General features: G+C 34.4%; 1 protein-coding gene across 3 annotated transcripts in view; it reads left to right on the top strand.

Annotated features, from left to right (window-relative positions):
* The window catches only part of AP3B1 (adaptor related protein complex 3 subunit beta 1), a 264,795-nt gene that overhangs the window by 148,706 nt on the left and 103,208 nt on the right, over nt 1-12,881 (top strand). For all 3 annotated transcript variants that reach the window (XM_060635498.3, XM_060635493.3, XM_060635494.3), the window contains exons 16-17: nt 10,008-10,194; nt 11,150-11,280. In XM_060635498.3, the coding sequence (XP_060491481.2) occupies nt 10,008-10,194; nt 11,150-11,280 (318 nt within the window). The remainder of the gene's footprint in view (nt 1-10,007; nt 10,195-11,149; nt 11,281-12,881) is intronic.

Consider the following 12,881-nt stretch of genomic DNA (forward strand, 5'->3'; position numbering starts at 1 on the left):
TTGACTAAGGACTTACAAGGAGTGATTTGCCATATAGAATGAGAAGGGTGGTGAGAGTCATGAAACATCTTTGCTGCAAGTTTCTTGTTTATTGATAAAAACGCCATCTTAGCCTGAGAACTCCCTGTGTTCTCTAAATACGTGTGGTATTGTAAAAGTCATTATAACACCTGGAATTGGCTACTCTAAATGTATCTAGCTTCTAGGTTAATAAAAAATTAGTACAAAATCAGTATGTTAATCAAGACCAAAAGTAGTTATGTCTTATAAAGCTAAATAAAGGTTCTGTTTTTGGTCCTCTTTGTAGCTATAAAGAAACAATGGAAAGTGGTACTTTTTGTTCAGGAATTACAGAATATATTCCGTAGGTTTTGAATTTGAAGACAACGTAGCTTGTACCAGATGTTTTTTTCTTGAGCTGTATTATTAAATGAAGTTTTGGAGCTCCACTTCTGAACTGTTCTATTATATATTTTAGAATAATATTTCTGATAAATACAAATAGACTTCACCACCAACTCGTGAAGGCATATTAGTGTTTAGAAAATACACCAAATTTTTCATTCATTCATTCATTCATTCATTTATTATTTTAGATACAGAGTGTGAGCAAGGGAGGGGGGCAGAGGTAGATAGAGAGAGAGAATCTTAAACAGGCTCCAAGCTCAGGGTAGATTCTGATGTGGGGCTCAATCCCACGACCCTGGGATCATGTCCTGAGCTGAAATCAAGAGTTGGGCGCTTAACTGACTGAGCCACTGAGACACCCTGAAAATATACCAAGTTTTCGCATATATTTTTGTGTAACTCATTGTTTTTAAATGATTAAATGTAAAAATAGGTGAATGACAGTGTCTCTAGGGTTGTGCTCTTCAGTCTCTCATTAAGAAAAGGGGGTTGAGGGGCGCCTGGGTGGCTTGGTCGGTTAAGCATCCGACTTCGGCTCAGGTCATGATCTCACGGTCCGTGGGTTCGAGCCCCGCGTCGGGCTCTGTGCTAACAGCCTGGAGCCTGTTTCAGATTCTGTGTCTCCATCTCTCTCTGCTCCTCCCCTGTTCATGCTCTGTCTCTGTCTCAAAAATAAATAAACGTTAAAAAAAAAAAAAAAAAAAAAAAAAAAAAAAAAAAAGAAAAGGGGGTTGAGAGAATTGGTAAAATAAGCATTAAGGGGCACTTTTTAGCACCATCCGCTTGACAGCATTTTTAAATTGTGTGGTTCATACCTGTTGAATAAGAGAGAGAGACTAAAATGATTTCTTTGGGCTAACTGTAAAAAATTTATGTTCTGTATTTAATTTATTTTAGCCATCTTTAAGACTGAACTGTGGCAGTGCCCAGGGACTGGTTTGCCATGAAGTCCTGACATTTGTTTGTCGATCTGAATTCCCTGTGGAACAACTTAGTGAGCATCCCAGAATTGTTATTGAATTATTTAGTTATAGGAAATGTCGAAGTTAATTTTTATAAGATTGAGCATGTTGTGTTCGTTTGTTGGCTTGAGGAATAATTGAGTAATGAACTTCTTTAATACCTCAAAATATTTTTACCTGGTGTGAAAACTCATTTACAAATAAGCCAACAGTCTGCTTTCAGTATGTCGAGTTAGCTCCTGCTGGACTGACCCTCCACAGAGAACAACTCTGGAAAAAATACAAAAAATAAATAAATGCCCAAAGTCTCAGAAAAGTGAAGAAAAGCAGTAAGATCCTGGAGGGAAATTAACACTTGGAAGAAGAGAGTGGAACAGAGGGAATGTCGCCACTTTTATGGCTTTTATCCAAGAGGATGGGCTACAGTTGGCACTACACACAGGTGCTAAAACTCCAAAAGAAAACCCAAGGTCCTTCTGGCCTGAGGAAGTAGAGAACATAGTTCAGGGAAACTATAGATGTTGGAAAGTAAAGGAAGAATTATAGAAAGGAGAGAGCCATAGTGGGGGAGCCTCAGGATCTGTGAATAATTTTGGTTGACCCCTGAACCACACATGCTCAAGGTGCATTCAGAGCAGCACAGCTGAGTATAAAGGAACTGAACTGAAATTTGAGCTGCACCAAAGAGACAAAGTTTTCACTTTGAACTCGACCAAGTTAACTGCTAAAATAAACAAAAATCAGTACTCAAAGAGTGTAACAAATGTCCACGGCCTCTATAATATAACATTCGTAATTTCCAAGATACAATCCAAAATTATTCCACATATGAGGAATCAGAATGAGGAGCTATTATTTAAAGGGTATGGGGTTTCAATTTACAAAGATATAAAAATTTTGGGAGATGGATGGTGGTATTGGTTGTACAATATTCTGCATGAATTGCACAGTTAAAAGTGGTTAGCGACGGTAATTATTAATGTGTTTTATCACACACACACACACACACACACACACACACAAACAGGAAAGTGTGATCACTTTTCAAGAAAATTGGAAAAAACAACAGAAGCTAACCCTGAGATGATCCAGATGTTGGAATTTGCAAGCAAACATTTTGTAGCAGCTTTTTATAAGTGGGGTCAGCAATATAAAGGAAAATATACCCACCATGAATAAAAAGATAAGAATTCTCAGAGAAATATAATTATACAAAAGACTCAAACGGAAGTTTTTTAGAACTGAAAAATACAGTATCAAAAAAATCAATATCTTGTTTATCATTAGTATTATATATTCCTCTTTAACATTTTAATATTTTTCTTTTTAGGTATAGATATATAAAGCTGGTTCATATAGTTTTTTTTTAACTGTTACATTATAATTATAACTCCGTATGTGGATTTCTTCAGTAAGCTTCTTTAGTTTTCTAACTCTGAGTTATTTCAGATGGAAGTTTGTATTTGGAAAGCAGATTAACTGTGTGTGATGACTACCATAGAACTATATGATGTCAGTTACTGGAGGGCAGGTAGTGATTGAGAGTATAGGCTCCATTATTACATTGTCTGGCTTCATATCCTGTTATGCCACTTATTAGGTACATAATTTTGGACAAATTATATAACCTATCCAAGACTTACTTTTATCCTTTGTAAATTGGGAATTATAATAATTTCTTAATTTAATTTAATTTAATTAAAAGAGAAAGAACGGGAGAAGGGGCAAGGGGCAGTTGAAGTTGCTGAAGCTCTACAACTCTTAGGACATAGTGTAAAGACTGAGCATGACTTCTTTGCAATAGTCTACTGAGGTCTGAGACAGAAAACTGAGTTTATTAAAGGGATTAATAGCAACTAAAAATTAATGAATAAAGGGTGCATTTTTTTTAACTTCCTATAATCTTTTAAATGTAGTGGTAAGTATTATAGCTTAGTGTTTCACTTAGCTGTTTTCTTTTTTTTTAATTAAAAACATTTTTTTAATGTTTATCTATTTTGAGAGAGAGAGGGAAACCTGAGCAGGGGATGCACAGAGAAGGAGGGAGACATAGAATCCGAAGCAGGTTCCAGGCTCTGAGCCGTCAGCCTGACATGGGGCTCGAACCCACGAACAAGATCATGACCCGAGCCAAACTCAGACACTCAACTGACTGAGCCACCCGGGTGCCCCTAATTTTTTTTTGTTAACATTTATTTATTTTTGAGAGACAGAGCGAGACAGAGCATGAGAGGGGGAGGGGTAGAGAGAGGGGGTGCACAGAATCCAAAGCAGACTCAGGCTCTGAGCTGTCAGCACAGAGCCCGACATAGGGATCAAACTCACAGACTTGTGAGATCATGACCTGAGCCAAAGTCAGACACTTAACGGACTGAGCCACCCAGGTGCCCATCATGTTTTCGTTTTAATTATGAAATAACCCAAACCTATAGGGAAGTGTAAAATAGTATAAATACATATATACCACTAAGACTAACTCAATGTTTTTGCCATAATTGTTATTCTTTTTTAAAGGAATGTGGCAAGTAGCTGCTGTCATAATGGTAGTGTGTTCAGTCATGTGTGTTTTTACATTTTTAGTATATGAGTATATGCTCACACACTATGTTACTGTTGTGTGGGTTTTGCAATTTTGCATAGGTAGATACTGTATTTTTTTGTATACTTTGTAACCTACTTTTTTCACCTAATACCATGTTTTTAAAATATTGACATGTATAGATATAATTCATGCATTTTAATTAACTCTGATTTTCTGTGAGACAGGTTTCTGCTTTTCTGCTGTTAGAAACGAGTGATTCATTGAGTATCCTTAATATTTGCATTTTCTTTGTATTACTTTTTAGACTTCTTGGTTCTTAGTAAGAAATTTTATAAATCACAGTTACATCTTAGGCATCCTTCCTGAAGTTAAAAGCAAATTCTCTTTTGCCCCGTGATTCAGGTCTTAGGTGAAATCTATCTCTGCCCCCAGCTTCTTTAACATGACTTAGCAAAAGGGTCTCAGGCTCTGTGCTGTGACGCCTCTACCCTTTCTTGGATATATATTTTTTTGGCTTTAAGATACTTGAGTAAATACAGCTTGTAAAGAAAGAACTTACAGAATACTTTTCAAGTTGACAAAAATATGAATACTGTTAAATTTATGAAATTTCATCCAAGTCACATAAAGAATCCTGGTTAGTCATGAAGTGATGAAATTGATGACATGGAACACTGGTACTGCTTAGATTTCCCTCTGGTTTAGGTTAAGAATTTTGTGTTGCTTTCTTTCATTTACCAAACCAATTACCAGTATCCTTCTTTTTCAGAATAACAGCTGTGTGGAACCAATATTAATCTTCACTATGCTAAATGCTGAATTCTGTGTACTTTTTTATTTTCCTTAAATTAAAAATATATCTCAGCTGATTTTAGTAGTATATTTTAAGATACCTTTTTTACTATTTTGTGCTGACTTACTAAATATTTGAAGAAAGCTATTGTTTGTGCAAATATTTATCTGTTTATTACTTGTCAGAGTGCTTAGGTAGAAATATGAAGCCCATATTTTGAGTTTTTTTTTAAATAATGGATTAAAAAACTTTTATACAGCATTCCCTAAAATTCATTTTTCCTATATTACAGTGACTTAGAGTCATTCTGAAAGGAATATAATAGGTATAGTGTCTGGGTAGCATTATCTGTTAGTTATTACTGCTCATAGTCCCTTAAATCTAAGTAGAAAAAATAATCTGAAATCAAAACTTAACAAATAGCTGTGTATAAGATATTAATATTTTTTTATTAAGGGTACACTGTATTATTCTCTTTTTCTTTTATAATTTTATGAGTAAAACCTCTTTAAAAGTACTGTTTAATGTCCTGTCTGGTTTTGGATTGAGTCTTTGTTTGTATTAAATACCCATGATTATTTACTTGACCATTGTTTACTTTCTTTGTAACTGTTGGCCGGAACAGATCTCATTTATGTCTCTTGCCTCTGTGTCTCATTTAGTTTGGGATTTTTCTCACATTTTTCGTTTTTATCAATAGTTGTGTTAAACTAGGTCAGACTAAGTTTGTAGACCTCCACATTGTACTTTTTTACCTCTGCTGTGGTTTTGTCTAATGACATGTAAGACACAAGTGCAATGAAGAGAGATTTCATTTTCTTATGTGAGACATTTAAATCAGAAAGACCTTGTTTTTCCAACCTTTTTGAGATGTAGCTTAATTTCTCTTTTTTAGAGCGGCATGCAGAATGTGTGCTGGTAAAATGCAGTGTGCCCTGACAGGGCAAGGAGCTAAATTCTTCAGTTTTTCACTGGTGGTAAGATACGTGCAAGTGTTTCATCTGCTGGCCACGCTGGCAACTTGTATGGTTGTGCCATGGCCTGTGCAAAGCATGAAGCTGTCAGTTGTCAGTGGAGAGAGTCAGAGGAAAACATGGGAAGTTTGAGGTTGGTTGTAGATGAAATATGTGCAAGAGACGGTCCTGCCATAGATGGTTAGAGAGTGGTCAGAACACTCTCACTTCGCTACTTCTGTCATTTATTGTGCAGCGTAAATCTAAAGCCTATGTATTTTATTATTAGGAAGTTCTTTCTTTATCTTGTTATAAACCCAGCAGCAATCATTTCTTAAAGATGGAAGTGTAGACTTAATGAAGAATGAAGTACTGACTTTCTTTCTCAGTACTCAACTGTGCACAAAATGTTTATCAGTGTTTACCAGCCACTATGAGAGTTGTAGTGATGTCACCGACCACACAACGACCAGAAGATAAAATGTACTGAAAAAAGATCAGCATCTATTTAAAAAGTTGAGTTGTAGGGATGAGCTCTGGGTGTTATATGTAAGTGACAAATCACTAAATTCTACTGCTGAAATCATTATTACACTATATGTTAACTTACTTGGATTTAAATACATTTTTAAATTTTTAAAAAGAAGTTAAGAGTTATTTTAAGAAGATTGTGTCTCCAGGGACGCCTGGATGGCTCAGTAAGTTAGCGACTGACTTCGGGCTCAGGTCATGTTCTCACAGTTGGTGAGTTTGAGCCCCGCATTGGGCTCTGTGCTGACAGCTCAAAGCCTGGAGCCTTCTTCAGATTCTGTGTCTCCCTCTCTCTCTCTGCCCCTCCCCTGCTCACGCTCTGTCTCTGTCTTTCTCAAAAATAAATAAACATTTAAAAAAAAAAAAAAAGAAGAAGATTGTGTCTCCAGATGACAAATACATACAGGTACAAAAGATGTTTACATAGCTTTCTTGATACAAGATCTCATTTAGATAACTGTTTAAAAATTAATTTTCTTCATTTTTTATTCCAAGTTCTCTTTTTACATATGAAGAAGGAAGTAGTAACTATTAATGTCTTGGCTCCATTAGCAGAAAAAGGACCTAAACAATGCCAGTTTTCAAGTAGAAAATTGATTAATTTCGTTACTAGGTTGATTTTTTCACTCAAAGCTTTTGTATGTTTGTTCCATTTTGCCATAAATGGAATCAAAATAAAGCATTTGGAAGTTTATTCTGTCAAAAATGCTGTAAATGCTGTTGATTTTGCATTTTCTAAATTTGGTGAAATATGTTAAAAGGTATAAAGAGAATTACTTAAAAAGTTGTTTTTTTTTTTTAAGTTTAGAGAGAGAAAGCTTGATTGGGGATAGGAGCAGAAGGGAGGAAAGAATCTTTTATTTTTAATGTTTATTTATTTATTTTGGGGGGGGGTGTTTGTGAACAGGAGAGGGGCAGAGAGAGAGGGAGAGAGAGAATCCCAAGCAGGATCCATGCTGTCTGCACAGAACCTAACGTGGGGCTCGATCATAAGACCATGGGATCTTGACCCTGAGGTAAAATCAAGAATTGGACGCTCAATCAACTGAGCCACCCAGGCACCCTGAGAATTATTTAAAAGTTTTGTCTCATAAAAATAATTATCAAAAAAAAGTTTCATTGAATGGAGGGGTAAAAGTTACATATCAGGGCTTAACATATTTACAGATTTCAACATGAAAAAGAAAGCATGGTGAGAATATCCTTCTTTGAACAGGATTTTCTTTAATCTTACCAGATTGTCTAATGTAAAGAGGGTGTTTTCTTCATTACAAATGTTATGGTCTATAGAGAAGAGTACGTTGAAAATGTCAACAGTTTTGTAATTATTGATCATAAAATTCAATTTTGAAAAAGATTTATTAGACAATCTTACTCTTTTTAAAAAGCTCAAAATAAAGCCATATAAAAATATGTTCTTCAGAGAAATGTCAATGACTTATTATTAGAGGTGATACACCTTACAAACTGATTAAAGTGTATGAACATATAGTGAATAATTACTTATGTTTTTGATGCATCATTATATATAGATAGGTTTTTATCTTTTAGAAAATTTTAGTTTTGAAAAAAAGAATTTTAGTTTTGAAAATGGATTTTTTAAAGTATTTTTTAATGTTTATGTTTGAGAGGGAAGGAGAGAGAGAGAGAATGGGGGGCAGAGTGTGAGTGGGGGAGGGGCAGAGAGAGAGGGAGACACAGAATCCGAAGCAGGCTCCAGGCTCTGAGCTCTCAGCACAGATCACGATGCAGGGCTCAAACTCATGAGCTGTGAGATCATGACCTGAGCCCACGTGGAATGCCTAACCGACTGAGCCGCCCAGATGCCCCGAAAATGGATTTTTAATAGAACTATTTTATAAGGCCACCAGTATAATAAAACAAGTTTTGTAGTCAATAAATGGATACTTTAAAAATTACAAAATTTTAATTCCTAAAAATTCCCTAACTTTCATTAGTGTCTATTAATATATTGAGATAGTTTAATTTTCTAAAAATTAATTTTGGGGATCAGAAATGTGTCACTCCAGTAGTTCACAAAAATTAATCACTAGATTGCACATCTGAAACTAATATAACACTGTGTTAACTATGCTGAAATTAAAATTTTGAAAATCATTGCAATGAACAGACTAATTTTTTTCTTTATTTTAATTGCATATTCTAAATCTCACCACTCAGAAGGACTTGAGAGTCAACCTAGTTGTAAATTCTCACTGTGCATTTGAGATAACTAAGGGTTAGTATATTTGCCAGGCTATCTCAGAAAGTTAATAACACAGTCCAGGATACCACACTTTTTTTGAGCTGTATTCCTCATTTGGTGAATATTTTGCTAATTTTCTTTAAAAATGAATTTTTCGGGTTGATGGGGGGTGGGAGGGAGGGCAGGGTGGGAGGGAGGGCAGGGTGGGTGATGGGTATTGAGGAGGGCACCTTTTGGGATGAGCACTGGGTGTTGTATGGAAACCAATTTGACAGTAAATTTCATATATTAAAAAATAAAAAAAAAATAAAAAAATAAAAATGAATTTTTCTCATTTGCAGTTGAACCACCATGGTCTACTAATTAGTGAATAGCAATTATTGGTAACCAAATTCCTAATAACTCTATTAACATTTTTCACTTGTATTTTTTATAGTTCTACTTTTTTGAAACTAGGTTAATGCTCTTTAAATACATTGTTACTGCAAGAAGGTTGCTTTCTATTCAAATCAATTATCTTAACCAATTATTATCGTAAAAGAGTTTACCACACCATTTCTCTACTTTGACTTTTTGTTCTTGAATTGTCTTTAGCTGTGCCTGACTTGACTGATTTCATTTTTTATCCTTTATTAATGTCTATAAAATGTTCTAATGTCGATGTTTATTTTTTCCATATATTATGAATCCTGTTTAATTTATAGTTACAATTGTGTTTGTGTAACCTAAATTAAAACTATGCTTTTTCAATAAAGTAACTGGAGTTTAAAATTCAAACCTATTTTGATAACATTTCAAATTTGGTTTAATTACTATTGAAATTATCTCAATACATGTTAATGTAGTACATTCAAAAATTGACTTAGGAAATCTTATTACAGTGTAAAAGCTACTATAATAAGTTGCTGCCTTACATAAATAAATAAATGACCAATATTACTAGAGGCTATAAGCAGCATGGGAAAGAAATGGAAGGAGTCTTTTATCCTAGTTTTTAGAGGGCATCAGCAGCTTGCTTTTATGAAAAAGTAACAGCTAAATGCACTGCAAATAATTTGCAGTAATCCAGTTCAGTGATTCATGTGTCTGCTTTAATGGGTCATAATTCAGGGTAAAGTAACTGAGTGCAGTCAGAGTGCAGACACTGCTTATGCCAGGGACAGTATCTCTTCATAAAACACACCTCAGGAGAAGCAGTTTGCCAGCCCCCTAATACTCTCTGATGTTTTGATGTCCTGCATATTTTTCCGATTAAGTTTTGAGTGCCATGTTTTTAGTTGTATTTCCACATTCATTATTCTCACGTAGACCCTTCAGCGGGTTTGCCATATATGATTATTTTTTTAATGATGCCTTTCTTTCCACTTCAGCAGTTTAATAATCTAGCACATGGCTGCTTCTCAGTACTCAGCGTTCACCTCCCCAATACTGAAGAGGACATGTGCTTTGGCTTCAAAATTCCATTTGCAGCGTTAGAAATGCATATTCCCTACGGAACAACATTTGTTTGACATAACCATTCATTTTTATTACCTCTTTAAATATGTTTATCCAGAGTTATCAATAATCATAAATAACTGTATTCTCATCTTGTTCTGTTTTTTTCCAACAGACAAAATTGCTTACCCAGTACATATTAAATCTCGGCAAGTATGATCAAAACTACGACATCAGAGACCGTACAAGATTTATTAGGCAGCTTATTGTTCCGAATGAGAAGAGTGGAGCTTTAAGTAAATATGCCAAAAAAATATTCCTAGCACAAAAACCTGCACCACTGCTTGAATCTCCTTTTAAAGGTATTATTATCAGAATATAATGGCAAAATACACGTTACCTAAAAAATTATGACAATATGTCCCATTTCTAATACATTTAAAATTTAGCTCTTAGAAAATATAAGTGATTAATATACGTAAATATATAAGAACACTATGCTTTCTACTCATCTGTTCTCCAGAGCAACCTTCATATTAAAGTTTTTTTATAGACCTTATTTACCTAAGTAATTTCAGTCTTCTGAGTTTATTTTTATTCTTACTAAGCAGTTCAGCTGAACAATAGATTAAAGCTGTGTTCTTCTTATTGACATTGACTTCATTCCTATTTTAAATAGCCTTATTTAATAAGGAATATAATATACCTTAATAGTGAGTTTTTACTAATTAAATACTCTATGTACACTAACATAACTTTTCTAGGAAGAATTATTTCTTAAAAATATCCCTTTATATTTAAATTTGTTTTTCAAGATGGAAGTTGACTTATTTTTTCCAGCTTTTTAAAAAGGAGTAATTTTATCAATTTAACAAGTAGCCATTAGAGTCAGAATCAAATGATTGTATACCTTGGTTTTCATATTGTTTCTTATTTAATTGTTGGTGATAAAAAGTAGGTCAGTATTGTAGAAAAACTATTAAAATTCTGAATGTGTTTGTGCTAAGACATGTATATGGATTGTTTAACTGTGCTGTCATTCTTAATATTCACAGTAAAGTAATTTTTAGAGAAGCTACATTTCAGAGCAACACCTCTAAACACACTGACTGATTAGCTTTTTTATTGACCATTATGGGGGAGATTATTGTAATCTATGGACTGAAATCAGTTTTTTGACCTATGAAGAGCTTCCTAGTTTATATTTATTCCTTGACATTTGAGGTAATATGCCAATTACCTTGAGCTCTGATTGGGATTGTTCTCTGTTATATACAGCTCATATTGTTTATTTTATATTTTCCTCTATTTTAATAGATAGGGATCATTTCCAGCTTGGCACTTTATCTCATACTCTCAACACTAAAGCTACCGGGTACCTGGAATTATCTAATTGGCCAGAGGTGGCGCCGGACCCATCAGTTCGAAATGTAGAAGTAATAGAGTTGGTAAGTTGACCTTTTCTGAAATTAATTTTGTCAAGCAGTGGGAGATTCTAGAATAACTATTGTTTTATATAAAAGCTTTTTTAACGGGTTGAGAATTGAAAATTGTTCTGGTATTTCTAAATGTAATGTATTAGATATATCTCGCTGTTTTGGGAACTGAATATTGTAGTATTCCTATGTTATTGTACGTGTACTGTTCCTTTTCTTCAAGGAAATAGAGAATTGAATTCTCTGCATCAGTGCCACCCACATTTTTGGTATTGCATTTGTAGCTGTGTAGATTCAATTTCTAAGGTATTTAGTGTCATTGGATTGAGCTTTTTCTACTTTGTTTAGAGATTCATAAGCTTCCTGTCAATATTTTTCTAAATAATTTTTGCTGTTCTCTCCCAGAAAAACCATACAAAGTGTTCTTCTGGATTTTCTGGTGAACCTGTTTTAAGTGCAGCCTAAATATAAACAGGTGGCATTGTGTACAAACGATGTCCTTAGATAAGGTCATAACTAATAAGAATATTATGTTGCTTTCACGTTAAAAAAAAAAAAAGCTCTCACATAAATACTCTTTCCCTAGATCTTTAAAAAATTCTGGCTACTAAAATGAAAGAGTTAATGTTCTTTCTAATGTTATCCTTTTCTTACGTCAACAAGAAAAATAAGGTCTTCTGATGTCTTTAGAAATTGATCATGTGAAATATATCCAATAGTTTTTTAAGTAGGATTAACAAAAAAGAACAATTAGGTATTACATTCTGGGTGCTTTTCTGATAGGAAAGATGTATTAAACTAAGATTCAGATAACCAGAGTTCTTTACCACTGATTCCTATGAGAAAGTACATTAACCTTCCTGCCTATTAAATTTTCCACTTATGATGGATGGAAATATTTGTTATTTTATTTTTTTTAAGTTTATTTATTTATTTTGAGAGAGGCAGAGAGCCTGCAGGCAGGGGAGGGGCAAAGAGAGAGGGAGAGAGAGAATCCCAAGCAGGCTCCACACTTTCAGTGCAGAACCCAAAGTGGGGCTCAGTGTCACAACTGTGAGATCGTGAGCCGAGCCAAAATCAAGAGTTGGACACTTAACCCACTGAGCCACCCAGGTGCCCCTTTATTACTTTAAATAGAAGAATTTCTGTAATAGGCCGTGTAATTTGGTCCTTTTGAAAAATACGTTTCTCTTAACTACTCAAACTTATCCTGGCTTTGAAGCACGGCCAAAAGTGATAATAACTAATAATGACTCAATTTAGCAAACCCTGGCACTTTGATAATGTTTTACACACATTATCTTATTTAAACCTCATAATGGTTGTAAATGATGGTTATCGTTGTTCCTATTTTCCAGTTGAGGAAACTAGGGTGCAGAGAACCCAAGTAAATTGCCCAAGCTTATATAGCTAGTAAGTGATGGAACTGGGATTCCAACACAGATCAGAGTCCACCGTTCATGTTGTTACTGCCTACATTTTATTATGTAATGTGAAGAGAGAAAGCTTGAGCTTGTTTGCAAATCTGTGCTATTCTTAGTACTAGTACTTGGCACTGTCATTTTTATGTTGTGACAAATGATCTCTGTTTAGAGGTGACTTAAAAAAATGTA

Source organism: Panthera onca, chromosome A1, assembly GCF_046562875.1.
Source record: "Panthera onca isolate mPanOnc1 chromosome A1, mPanOnc1 haplotype 2, whole genome shotgun sequence".
Taxonomy (NCBI): Eukaryota; Metazoa; Chordata; class Mammalia; order Carnivora; family Felidae; genus Panthera; species Panthera onca.